A 13,421-nucleotide genomic window follows, 5' to 3' on the forward strand; every position below is an offset into this window, starting at 1 on the left:
ATAGGCTAACTCTCCGCAAGGCCAACCTGGCCGTTGACTGTACTTGGTGCCCAAACCAACAGAGGCAGAGGCCAATGCTAATCCCATCATGGTGCCATTCTATAGCCCTATAGCAGGTGTGGAAGCTCAAAGTGTTTACAACAAATAGGCTAACTCTCCACAAGGCCAACCTGGCCATTGACTGTACTTGGTGCCCAAACCAACAGAGGCAGAGGCCAGTGCTAATCCCATCATGGTGCCATTCTATAGAGTTCTATAGTCCTGTCATGGACAGGACTGAGCTTTAGCCTCACAGGGTTAGACACATACTATGGGTTCCCATTCACCCTCCTTGTATACCCAATGCTTCTGTCAACACTGCCATTTGGAAACTCAGAAAATGTCTTTTCTAGTGCCATGATATCCCATGAGGTGGTGAGGTCATTAACTCATAGCCATGGAGCTTAGTGATCTTCCCAGGTGCTCCACGACACAGAGACAGTTGGCTTATTGGAGTCATGGAAAGGCCCTTGAAGGCTTACGAGGGCACCAGTGAGAGACAGTACCCTGGCATCCATCAGGAATGTACATCTCAGACCAGCAGTCAGTCTATCGTGTCACATCCCCCACAGCCAGAATGCAGGAGGTCCATGAGACAAGAGGTGAATAAGGGAGAGCCACTCCCACAACTGCATACTTATCGCCCTCGCCCCGCAAGGACGACAAGAACCCTGGTTCGGATGCATCGTCTCTCTCTTCTCTCTTTATTTCCGCAAGTCTACACACTTATATACGTTTACATGACCAATCAGTGAGCAGGGTACAGGAGGGAGCGAATCAGGCTGTGCACCTAAATGAACAACTTCGCTAGCAACCAATGCTGTTTACTTCCTCTTTGGGCGTTCCGCTTAGTCTCACGAGGCAATCCTAACCTGGCAACTAGCCAGGCGCCATCCTTTAATGGCGGAGGCCGCCCTGGCCAGGGGCCTGCCTCTGACATCTCCCCCTTTTTTCTTTTATGGCAGGGATCGTGCCTGTCTTAGGTTGTCAGTGGCGGGGAATATCCTTACCCGTCATCAGACGGCAGATATCAATGATCTTAGGTTGGTATATTTCCCCCACCAATCTTACCCGTCGTTGACTACCGATCCAGCATACTTAGCCACACTTGGGGGGATGTTCCAGCCTCGATGGCTAACAAAGCCTGCACCATGGCTTGCTGTTGCCTATGTTGCTGTCGCCTCCAAATTTGCAGTTTCCTTACTAGCAGAATCAAGCCCACTACGAGGATTGTCATCAGACCAATTACGCTAGCCCATTGTTTCGTAAAGGTTAACACATCTTGCAATGTTTTGATTATCTCTGGGAGGGTTGCAAGCCCAACTCTGGTGTTATTTATCCTTGTTATTCCTAGTACCAGGTGCTGAGTATAGTTTTGGAATTCTGCGGACTAATTCCCCCGCAAGTATTGGAAGAGCTGTCAGGAGACATTCTGTAAGTCACTCATATTAGTATAGGCTATGGGAGTTACACAAATTGCCGGGAAGGGTACTATACATCCCAGTCCCAATAGGGCCCCCCATATGTCCACTTGTTCTTGAACCAAATCCACTCTCTGGTTGACTATCAGGATTCCTGCTTGCAGATGTGCATTGATCTGAGTCTGTGTTTGAAGGGCAGCCGCCGTTCCTTCTGCAAGGGTGTTCACAGCTTCCGCAGTGGGTATAGTTGCAGCAAGCGAGACTGCTGCTGCCGTGGCAGCTGCTGTAGATATAGCCAATGCTGTCACAATGGTGGCTGTGATACTAAAATCTCTCTTCTTTCTGGATAGCACCACCGGTAACTTGTCCTCTGGAATGGAAACTGGGATAGGAACATGGGTAGGGATACACATAATCACAGCCAGCTTGAAGGCCGTAACATTCCAGCACTGGGAAAGACAGCAATTCTTAGTGCAATTCAACATATCATTCAGCTCGCTAGCATTTGTTACGAGGAAAAGGAACGGTGGCCAGACGCATATGGGAGTGGGCTGATAAGTAATATTATTGGGACAAGACACATTAACTGTTGTCTCAAAGGTACTAGAGTCATTTTGTTTATAAGAACAGTTGAGGAATTTGCCACCATTTAACATGGACACTGCTGAGATATCAGTACATGCTCCTAGCAAGTTACAGACCTGCCATGCATCAAAGGGAGAGGAGGGAATATGAGAGAAGAGTTAGTCACTGGTAAAGGATATAGCCATGCTTTAACCACTGCTCACAGCTCTCTGGCTTGAGTCTGCCGCAGGAGGTGTAGCATCCCCAGAGTTATCATCAGCATCTTCAGCATCATGACTGGTGTTCGGAGGCAAGGCTGCATGCACCAGCCACTCTGGGATCCAAATTGGAGCCTCCTTTTCCTGTGGAAAAACACATACAAACCCCCTACTCCATACTAACACTGGATCTGGTCCATTCCACTTTCCTGTGAGGATGTCCTTCCAAAGTACTAAAGGCTTAGGGGAAGCAGCAGCATCACTTGCATGTCTGTCTGCAGCTGATTTACCCGTTTTGTCCAACGTTAAAAAATTCAAAATAAAGAGAATGGTGTTGAGCTTATCTTTAGGGGACCTGAAGTTGTCCCCTATTCCCCCTTTTTGTTTATAAAGCGCATTTTTTATTGTAAGATGCGCGCTCTCCACAACACCCTGTCCTTGTGGATTATAGGGTATTCCATGTATCAAGTGAAGGTCAAGTTGTTGTAGGAAGGCTTTAAAGGGTTGTGAGGTGTAGCCTGGACCATTATCTGTCTTTAATTGGTGTGGCTTTCCCCATGCCACGAAAGCCTGTAGGCAATGGGCGATAACATCTCTGGATTTTTCCCCCGTATGCACTGAGGCGAAAATTATTCCAGAGCAGGTATCTACAGAGACATGAACATATCTTAACTTTCCAAATTCTGAAACATGTGTGACACCCATTTGCCATATATGATTAGGTAACAAACCCTTAGGATTAACCCCCAAGGATGGTGCAGGTAGTAAGGTCACGCAATTTCTGCAGGAGACTACTACGTCCCGTGCCTATGCTTTTGTTATGTTAAATTTGAGGCGAAGAGTTAAAGCATCCTGTTTCTTCAAATCCTCCCCTAAGTGGTCCCATTGAGGTATGTTTAGCAAGCCTTCATCTAGGAACCATGGAGCCGCCTTTTCCACTGTATTCAAAAAGGCCTGAGCAGTTTTTGCTTTTAGTGGAGTTCCATTGGCTTTCAGCAGGTCTTCTAAAGACCCTTCCAACCGCACTTTAGATACTTCAGATCCCATTATGAACACACAGACAACAGATGCGGACGTTAAAGACTCGCCGCTAAATTCCGGCTCTAAGGCCGCCCCGCTTCTTATTGTGGACTTGTACAAGTTAATCCCGGCTCTAAGGCCGCCCCACTTCTTATTGCGGACTTGTAAAATCCCAGCTCTATGGCCACCCCGCTTCTTGTTGCAGTCTTGTACAAGTTTCCCACCACCTTTGTCGTGGTTTTACCCCGCTTACCTGCGGACTTCTCCCTTGCACGGTTTTTCTATTTTTACTCCCCGCATTACCGCGGAATTCCCACTTTTGAACGAGGCTAATGTCCCCACTTACCTGCGGACCTTTACTCCCCACTTTCCTGCGGATTACCTTGCAAGATTCCTTTATTTAGTTCCCGGGTGCCGGCGCCATTTATCGCCCTCGCCCCGCAAGGACCACAAGACGCCCTGGTTCGGATGCATCTTCTCTCTCTATTTCCGCAAGTCTACACACTTATATACGTTTACATGACCAATCAGTGAGCAGGGTACAGGAGGGAGCGAATCAGGCTACGCACCTAAACGAACAACTTCGCTAGCAACCAATGCTGTTTACTTCCTCTTTGGGCATTCCGCTTAGTCTCACGAGGCAATCCTAACCTGGCAACTAGCCAGGCGCCATCTTTTAATGGCGGAGGCTGCCCTGGCCAGGGGCCTGCCTCCGACACATACTCTCACCGAGAGCCCACTTAAAGAATTCTTGTTTCTTGGGATTGGGGTAGGTGAGGAACCCCTTGCAGCTCTAATCAACTGGAAGCCATGCCTACAGCCCAGACATTCATTTTGTGCTTCTCCACACGTTGAAGAGGAGGGGCATTCTGCTGATGGCCAGATGGAACGTGACCGCTGAAGGGGGGTTGGGTCACTGGGTCAGGGAGGACTATGTTTGGAAGCCAGGTGACATGTGAGGGGTACATCTTCATATTTCCAAGGCCAGTGGCCCTGCTCCATGGAAAACAGCAGACACTCAATAAATATCATCAAATACCCACAGCTCCTAGGAATGAAGATTTCTGTCCCATGACAATTTTCTTAAACTAGGTGTTGGCAGGTAGTAAGCCAATATGGAATGGGTGGAGAAAGGAGCACCCTTCCACACGAGGAACTTTGCAGCTTGGTTTTTACATTATTTCCTGTCCCCATCTTCCTCTCACAGTGCATATCAAGAACTAGCTGTCTACTGCCTTGAGCCTCTGACTCACTGTCGTCAGCACACCATGTTGCTGTGATTAAGTAACAGATGGGAATTGTGTGTCCTTTATACTGAGCACTCCTGTTTTCATCTGGACAAGGGGAATGGGTGGATGTGAGGAGGAAGAGGGTAGATTGGGCTGGGCACTGGACTTCCTTCTCCCCCTGTTCCCCCCTGTGGGCGGCAGATCTATGGGGCTGCACCATGATGCCTGCCCTCCAGCTGGGTTCAAGTCAAGTCAAGAGGAACCCCAACAGGAGACCAGAAGAAGGACACTGAGTAAGACCGGGGTGCTCGCTCCCCAGCTCCCTCCTTATGGTATGGGCTGGGTGGCTTTCTCAGCCTGGGATCAGAGCATGTAGCAGGCAGCCCTCTGAAAACCTCCCCACACACCTTTCCCCCTACAGATTCTAGTAATGGTGAGGACTTTTCCTCTCCCTTCTCAGGCCTTGGATGATTACAGAGACCCAAGGAGATCAACCTCAGGAAACTGCAAACCTTCTATGTCAAGTTTCTCAGGTAGGATGAGTCCCCCTTTGTACTGGGGCCCTGCTAGCTAAGAGGAAAACCTCATCAGTGGTACACCACCACATCAGGTCATTGTGGTATCCACATACCTCTGGCCCAAGCATCCTGAAGGCTCTGCTACCTCTAAGCTGGAATGGGGACATGCACCAGAACAATGAGATGGACTTCTTGTCCTGAGAGGTTCCTCCCCTCCCTGCAACAGATCTGAGTGTTTCCTGCCCTCCCCTGCACACAGAGAAACCCCAGCATCCAGGGAAAGGACAATGTCTTTATTATCAGACACATGTGGCCACTCCTGATCTCTCCCAGAGGTCAAGTTCAGCTTTCCCCAGCTGCTTCTGTATGTTGTTATCAGGACATTGAAGTATATGGCTGTGCCTGCAGATGATGATTCTCAGAGAGGGCAAGGAAATAATTTAGTGGCCAAAGCTGTTTGGATTATGACGTCAGAAGAAAGGCTGGGTAGGGCATCAGCAAGGAGCTAAGAATCATAGGGAAATGGGGTCAGCAGTGAGGTATCTCACACCAGAGGGCTAGGGATAGCCCAAGCCCCACCACCCAAGCCAGTAAGGGCACAGGGGCCGCTCCAGCTTGGAGAATAAGGTTCTTATTCTCAGTCACCGGCTCTTCCTCAGAGTTCTCAGTCACCGAGAAGACCCCGATTTTCCGTTTATGGTTCAGCAAGGAGCTGGAAGCTTGGGTCACACAGCCCTGAATATACAAGTTGGAGTAGACCCCACCTAGAGAGTGAGTCAGAGAGGTTTCAAAGGACAGCATGCCTAAAGCCCCAAGACCCAGGAACCCCAATCCCCCCAACCCCCTCAGACCGGGAGACTTGTGTTTAGTCCTCTCCTCCCTCAGACACCTAGAAATCTGAGTCCCCAAGCCACCCCACCCTCAAACCCTTGAGTCAGGGCCTCAAGTATGCTCCCACCTCAGAACCAGTGAATCCAGGCCCCCAACCCTGCATTCTTGGGACCCGGCCATCAGCACTCACCTTCCTGGATCTTAATGTAACCACTGTAACAATGAGTGGTGCCAGTGGGGCACGTAATATGTTCTGGGTTTTCTGGGCAGGATCCAAAGAGACTCACACAGACAGGACACTGCAAGTTTCCTGGGGCAGGAGCAGCTGAAAAGTAGAGGGAAGGCTGGGGTGCACAGCTCTGCTCCTAGCAGGAGCCACCCTCCTCGGTCCCCAAAGTCTCTGTGTCTCCCCATCTCTTGATGTCCCCGGTCCCACCCAACCCACTGGGCCTCCATACCCAGAAGAGGGAGAGACTTTAACAGGACGTCGGTATTGCTGGCCCTGTTGCATCTGTTGGAGGAGCAGAAATGGGCATAGGAGGCCACCAGCACTCCAGGGGGCCCCGAGTGTACGGTGATGGTCAAGGCATCCTGCGTCTTCGCCTTGCTGCTGCAGCCTTTGCTTCCCACTATGACTGATTTTTGTCCTGTGGGTGGGGGGGCAAGACAGCAAAAGCTGAGCTGGGGGAGTGGGGCTCTGATGATCAGAGGCAGGAGACGGAACCCCCCAATGCTCAGCAGGCAGGTGGAGAGTGAGTGCAGGTGCCTGGTTTCTAGATCACAGGGCACACTGAGGGTAGGGGGAAGGCCGGGGCGAGAGTCAGCTCTGCCATTAATCAGTTCTTCTGCAAATGCAACGCTTTATCAGGACAGCCTCCCTGGAGTACCCACTTTCAAATGGGAACCTTCTAATTCTCCCTACCTCCTTTCCCTGGCAGGGCTGCTCTCACCTTCACATCCGCATCTTACTCTGTTTTTTTTTTGTTTTTTTTGTTTTTTGTTTCCCCACTGGTGTGTAAAGCCAGAGGAAGGAAGATGCAAGGCGTCCACAGTGCCTAAAATAGTGCCTGGCACATGGCGGGAGCTCAGTGGGCTTATACTCTGTGCCAGCTCTGTTCTTGGCCCTCCCTCGCACAGACTACAACAACCACCCAGCAAGGTAGGTGCTAGCACTGCTGTCAGTTCACCTGTTTCCAGAAGGGCAAACCAAGGAGGGCAAACAGAAGGAGGAAGTCCTGAACTTAGAATCTGAGGCATCAGGGGAAACTGGCAGGAAATTCAGGGGACAGGAACCAGGTGGGGTCACTCGGGGCCCCGAATGCAGGGGTACCCACGTACCTACATCAACGAGCAGAAGGGTCTCCTGACACACCTCCCCAACGTTACAAAACTCATAGTGATCTGTGTTCCACTTGCGGGGTATCTGAGACATGGTTTGATCGCTGTACAGTGTGACCCCCCGTTGACAGCTCAGAAAACCTAAGGAGAAGAAGTTGGTGTGTAAGGATCTGTGTAAGCCAGGGAATCAGTCATGTCCATCCCTCTGGTTCCCATGCTTGGGAAGGTGGCTACATTCTTGGGTTACTCTCCAGCTCACCTGGCCACAGAGTCCCTCAATCTCAGATTAGAAGGGACCTTGGAAGTCGGGGTCCCATCCCCATTCTTTACCCCGTTTTTGTCTGAACACTTACAGGAGCCTTTCCCAAGGGTCCTTGAGGAAGGCCCCTCCTCCCTTTGGGTATGACAGGCACAATGGCTCTTCTTTGGCCTAAGTCAAACTCTACTTGCCCTCTCTGGTGCTCATGGCCCTCATCTGGAAGAGGTAGTCAGTCTGCCACTATATATGGATATCTATAGATATATATATCAATATATGTATCTATATATAGATATATACCTAAAAAATATATAGATCTATAAATCTATAAATCTATATAAATATATTTATATTAATATATAATATTATTAAAATTATATAAATATATATTATATATTATATTAATTATATATTATATAATTATATAACATACAATTATATAACACATAATTATATGACTTATAATTATATAACATATAATTATATAATATAATTATGTTATATTATATTATATAAATATATAAATATATTATTTATATTATATAATTATATTATTAATTAATATATTGATCAATAATTAATTATATTATATTAATGATATCATATAGTTATATATTTATATAATGTTATATAAATATAAAAATCTATAAAATATATATCAACCCTAAACATATATATATATGTGTGTATATATATGCATTTATTTATTTGAGAGAGAGGAGGGGGAGGGGCAGAGAGAGAGGAAGAGACAGGAACCCAAGCAGACTCCACAGCTGAGTGTGGAGCCTGACGTGGGGCTGGATCCCACAACCCTGAGATCACGACCCAAGCCAAAGCCAACAGCTGGACGTTCAACCCACTGCACCAGCCAGGCGCCCCCACCATTTATTTCTTTGAACTGAGAAACCCTATGTTCCTGACCAAAATACACAAACGCCTAGTGCGCACTGAGCATCTACTATGTGCCAGGCTGTGGTGGCTGCTTTCCATGGACTAGCTCATGTAGGCCTCCCAGGGGACTCCCCTCACCCAGGTTACCTCATTTCCTCACAGCAGCCTCCAGCATAGGTGGCTTAATCATCACCCCAACGTCAAGTTGGGAAACAGAGGCAGAGGACTTGTGCAGGAGCTTGCCCCACATCCTAGCCCTGGTGACTGGCAGAGTTGAGCTCGGAATACAGGTGTTCCTGCTCCCTGGGGCGGGTGCTGACCATCCGCAGCTACTACAAAATGTGCGACCTTCACCAAAGGCCCCGGGAGGGAGGCCTGCTCATCTACCCTCCTGCACCCCCCGCTCTGCAGATGACACAACCGCCCTTTGCATGTCTTGCTCAACGGCCCCTCCTGTCTTGCAGCTGCCCAAGAAAACTATTGCTGGAACTCCGGACAATCGCCTTTGCCTCAGTTTGCACCCATCAGGAAATCCTGTGGCTTCATCTGCAAAACACCGCCAGGACTTTGCAGGCTTCCCACCCGTCTCCACTGCTTCCCCCAGGGCAGAGGTGCTGGCACTCAACCTGCTTCCCCTGATTTCCCGCCCCCGCCCCCAGCAGCCAAGGGGGAATCCTTGTAAGGGGGTAAGTCCATTCAGGTCTCTCCTCTGCTTGGAAGCCTCTAGAAGGTTCCCCATCCCTCTCAGCATGAAATTCCTAGTCCTTAAACTCTGCTGCCAAAGGCCCACAGATCTGACCTTAATAAACATTCAGATTCCTCAAGGCTCCTCCTAGCGCACCCCCCCAACCCCAGGTGCTTCTAGTGCGCTGTTACTCACTGCTACTAGATACTCACTGTTCATTGATACTCTAGGGCTGCAGTCCTCACTCATTTCGATGGGCCCGATTTTCTGAGTCCCATTGAGCAGGTTGCAGCCTGCTTGGGCTGTGCATCCTTGGACTCTCAGAATGCTGGAGATATTCCCTGTGGACAGGGGCGGGGGGGGGGGGTGGAAGGGAGGGAGGGAGACGCTGCTGGAACCACCTCGCCCCTCCCCGGGGGGGCCACCCTCCTCAGGCCCCAGATCTTGGTCCTCAGACCCCTCCTCCCACCGCTTCAGCACCCCACTTCCCATGGCCCACGGGGACCTCCTGTCCTGGCTCACCTCCCCTGAGCTGGATTTCCCCCTGGTAGCAATGTGTGCTCCCGGCCGGGCACATCAGCTCTGTGGCAGACTCACAGTCTTCTGTAGACAAGCAGACTGGACACCGCAGGGAGCCTGGGTCTGCGGAGGTGAGGCAACGGCTCTGGATTTGGATGGGGGCCTGCTCTCCACCACCCCCCGCCCCCTGCTTTGCTGATCCCAAGAGACAACCTCCCCAGTCTCCTACAGATGTGCCCTCCTTGGCCCCTCCCTTGCAGGCACACCAGGGAATCAGGGACAGGTGGCAAGGGAGAGAGCAAGGGGTAGGGCAAGGAATAGGAGAAGCCCTGAGGGACACCTGAGCCTGGAGACAGGATGGGGTGCAGTGGGGGAGAGGTGCCCCAGGAGGAACCAGTGGATTCACCCACAGGTCCCATGAAACAGTCCAAGAACTCTAGACCCTCGTGTTCACAAACTATTCCAAAGAGTAGAGAAGCACAAATGTTGCCCCAAACCTGATTTGGGGTACCAGACAAGGACAGTACAGTCAATGATACTGTAACAGGGTTGTGTGGACATATGGGAGCTACACTGGTGGTGAGCACAGCACAACACAGAGAGTTGTCCAATCACTTTTGCACACGTGAAACTAACGTCACATTGTGTATCAACTAGACGCAAATAAAAAAAAAATTTAAAGTTACAGGCTAATTTCACTTTGGAAGAGGAACTGCCAAAACCCTAAATAAAACATGACTGAACTGAATTCTAAATAGAAGAAGAAGAAAAAGGAGGAAGAGGAGGAGGAGGAGGTGGACAAAGGAGCACACCCTGGGTTAGGGCCGTGCCTGAGTCTAAGCTAGGTAGTTGAACACCAGGAAATCAGTGTGGTTTGCTGCTCCAGCACCGATAGAAGAAGGGGTGGTGAGGGAGAGAGCCCCAGACAGAGTGGACAGGGAGTTGGGAGGGCAGAGGAATCTAAGTGGAAGCTGCCTCTGTGTTCACTTCACTCCTCAGCCCCGCTGCTCCCCTGTGCCTGCCGGCCCCTTCTCTCCCCCAGCTCCTCCCACCCCGCACCTGTGGTGGACGGCAGGGCCCAGAGTGGGAGGCTGGTGGACAGGCTGTTGCAGTTGTCTTTCTCCCGGCACACATGGGTGTAAGAGAGGATAGAGAGGCCAGGGCCTGCATTGTGCTCCCTGATGAGGACATCCTGATCTGCCGCTGGGGTGCAGCCCTTGGAGATCACCACATTCACTTGGGGTCCTGCACCAAAAGAGAATCAGGCTCTGGACTCCTGGGTCTGAGGGAGGAGGGGGCTGGGGACCTGGACTCCTGGGTCCAGGTCCTGGGAGGAGGCGGCTGGGTATTTCGACTCCTAGGTCTAAGGGAGGAGAGATGGGGGGAGTGGGGGGCTGGGTTTCTGAATCTGAGGGAGGAGGGGCAGGGATCGGGACTCCAGAGGCCTAGCAGGAGGGTCTGCAAAGTGGTCTGGGGTGAAGGGCTGGAAAGGTGAGTCGGCACCCCCGGGGCTATTCCTGCTGAGGAGGAGACAGCTTCTTGGCTGAGGGGGGCAGGTCTTCCGAGTCCCTACACAGAGTACAGTAGGATTGGGCAGGGAAGGATGCCTCTCCTGGGAGAGGGTAGGAGTCAGGCCTGGGGCCCACAGGGCCCTGCTCACCGTTCTTGATGAGGATCAGCGTGTCCTGGCAACCCCAGCCATCCTCACATAACTCCTTGCCAGATGTCCACTTAAGGGGCAGTTCCGATATGCTCCTCACAGACTCATGCGTCCGCCATTGACAGATCAGGGCCTGCACTCCTGAGATGGGAAGAGAAATCCATCTGAGCCCATCCTCCAGGAAAAGGCCCTCCCAGGTCGGGGTCCCCACTCACGGGGCAGCATGAGGGCCGTGCCCAGGACAGCCAGCTGCAAGGCAGGGCTCATGGTCAGGGAGGCTGGAACTCTCGCTCCTGCTCTTGCTTCTGGGTACCGTGCCCTTTTATATCTTGCCCGGAAAGGGTGGGAGGGAGAGCCTTGATGGAGGAGGTCTGGGCCACCCTCTGAGTCTCACTGGATGGGAAATCCGCGTCTCCTCAACTTCCCCGGACCCAGGAGTCCAGGCTCCCTGATGCCCAGCACTTAGAAATATGCCGGCCCCACTGGTCCAGCTCCCCAGCCCCCCTTTCCTTCTGAGCCCCACCTAGGGGATACCCACCCCCACGCTGTTTCAGGGTAGTTTGGGAAAGCAGTTTCTTCAGGGCAGCCTGGCTACCTTCCGACCACAGGTGGAGATACTGGGGATATGGCCCAACTACCTGTGAGGACATTGTGCAGTGGACACTGGTTACCCCCTGCTCTGACCTCTGTCCACCACGGGTTCTTGCTTCTTATTTCTCTTTCTTAAATTGCTTGCCTTTTTATTCCCATATTCCCCAATGCTCCCTCCTGTTTTCCCTTCCTCTTCCCCCCCACCCACTCCTAGCACAAGAACAGGCCCCAGAGTCTCCACTTCTGGGGAAACCCACCAGGGAGCTGAAGTTCCTTCTGGGGAGGAGTGGGGGGTGGTCATGGAAAGTGAGCCTCTATCAAAGACAGGCTATTCCTTGACAAAGCAGTTTCTTCCCTGGGGATATGCAGAAAACCAGCTTCTCAGAAAAAGAGCATCAGCACAACATGCCTTGTGACAGGGGCCTTTTTCAGGGGTATAAAACTCCTGCCCCGTTAGACTTGGAGCTACCCATCATTTAACAATTGGCATGCAACATTCTGAAATATTTAACCATTGGCTTTTGCAAGTCTGTACACACCAGCTCCAGCATGCTGGGGAGGAGAGGACCAGAGAAGAATAAAAGTCTTGCTGGTGACTGTGGAGCTGACTAGTGCATGTAGGAGGAAGAGGAAGGTGGGGGTGGGTAATAGCAGCAGAGGAGAGACGGTGTAACTTACAGTTTCTTTTTGACATCTTTATACATTCTATGTTTGCAAGTGTAAACGTTGCCCCACAGGCAGAGACACGATTCCCACCATGTCTACACTACTCATAGGACACATAATGTGTACTCACTAAGTACTGATTGAACAAATGAATGAAAGATGGGGGAAGATGGGAACAGAGCCATCACTAGTATTTGCATAGGTCGTGCTCCATGGAAACACCACTTCCTCCCCTATGAAGACCCTTGTTGCTGTGGAATTGGTGCCCTCTGGAGATGTACATGGCCTAAAGCAGTGTTTCTGGAAGAAGAGGAGAAGGAAGTGTAGACAAAGACACAGAGGGTCATAGGTGGTCAGTGAAACATCTTGCTTTTAGTCCACAAATATTCACTGAGGCTGAGCTCTGTGCCAGACACCATCCCAGCTGCTGGGGGACTCCAGAGGACCAACAAGAATGAGGCCCAGCTTCTATTGAGCTTACATCTAAGTGTGAGAGAGAGAGAGACAGACAGACTGATCAAACATGTGAGCATGCACACACACACACACACACACACACACAAAAGGTGCTGGGCAGGGTGAAGACCAGGTTATGTGAAAGTGAGTGGGTGAACTGGATCAGGGCCGATTTCCTGGAGGAGGTGACCTGGGGGCTGAGAACAGAAGGCAAAGAAAGAGCTTGTCGTGAAAGGCATGTAGGAAAGGCATTCCAGGCAGAGGAAGAGCAGGTGCAAAGGCCCTGAGGTGGGACCACTCCTGGCTTAGGTGAGGCTCAGAAAGAAAGCAGGTGGCTCAGCTGCAAAGAAGGAAGGGGGAAGCGATGGGTGTTGAGAATGGAGAGGCTGGCAGAGGCCTGGCAATGCAGGCCAGAGTCAGGATATTAAGAAACCTTCCTGGGAGTCTCACATATTTCAAGGGGCAAATGCAAGGCTGGGTGTGGAAGTATTTAGCAAAAAGGCTTACAGCTGTAGG

At 50.8% G+C, this 13,421-nt stretch overlaps 1 protein-coding gene across 1 annotated transcript; it reads right to left on the reverse strand.

Moving 5' to 3' along the window:
- Positions 1–5,281: 5,281 nt before the first annotated feature.
- On the reverse strand, positions 5,282–11,519 carry CD177 (CD177 molecule). The gene is made up of 9 exons (XM_032326221.1): positions 11,408–11,519; positions 11,193–11,333; positions 10,592–10,777; positions 9,536–9,655; positions 9,226–9,354; positions 7,179–7,319; positions 6,299–6,487; positions 6,031–6,165; positions 5,282–5,773 (listed from the first exon to the last, which is right to left on the reverse strand). Exons 1-9 carry the CDS (start codon positions 11,457–11,459, stop codon positions 5,538–5,540), a joined length of 1,329 nt encoding a protein of 442 aa, XP_032182112.1. The 5' UTR covers positions 11,460–11,519; the 3' UTR covers positions 5,282–5,537.
- Positions 11,520–13,421: the final 1,902 nt, after the last annotated feature.

This window comes from Mustela erminea, chromosome 19 (genome assembly GCF_009829155.1).
Source record: "Mustela erminea isolate mMusErm1 chromosome 19, mMusErm1.Pri, whole genome shotgun sequence".
NCBI lineage: Eukaryota > Metazoa > Chordata > Mammalia > Carnivora > Mustelidae > Mustela > Mustela erminea.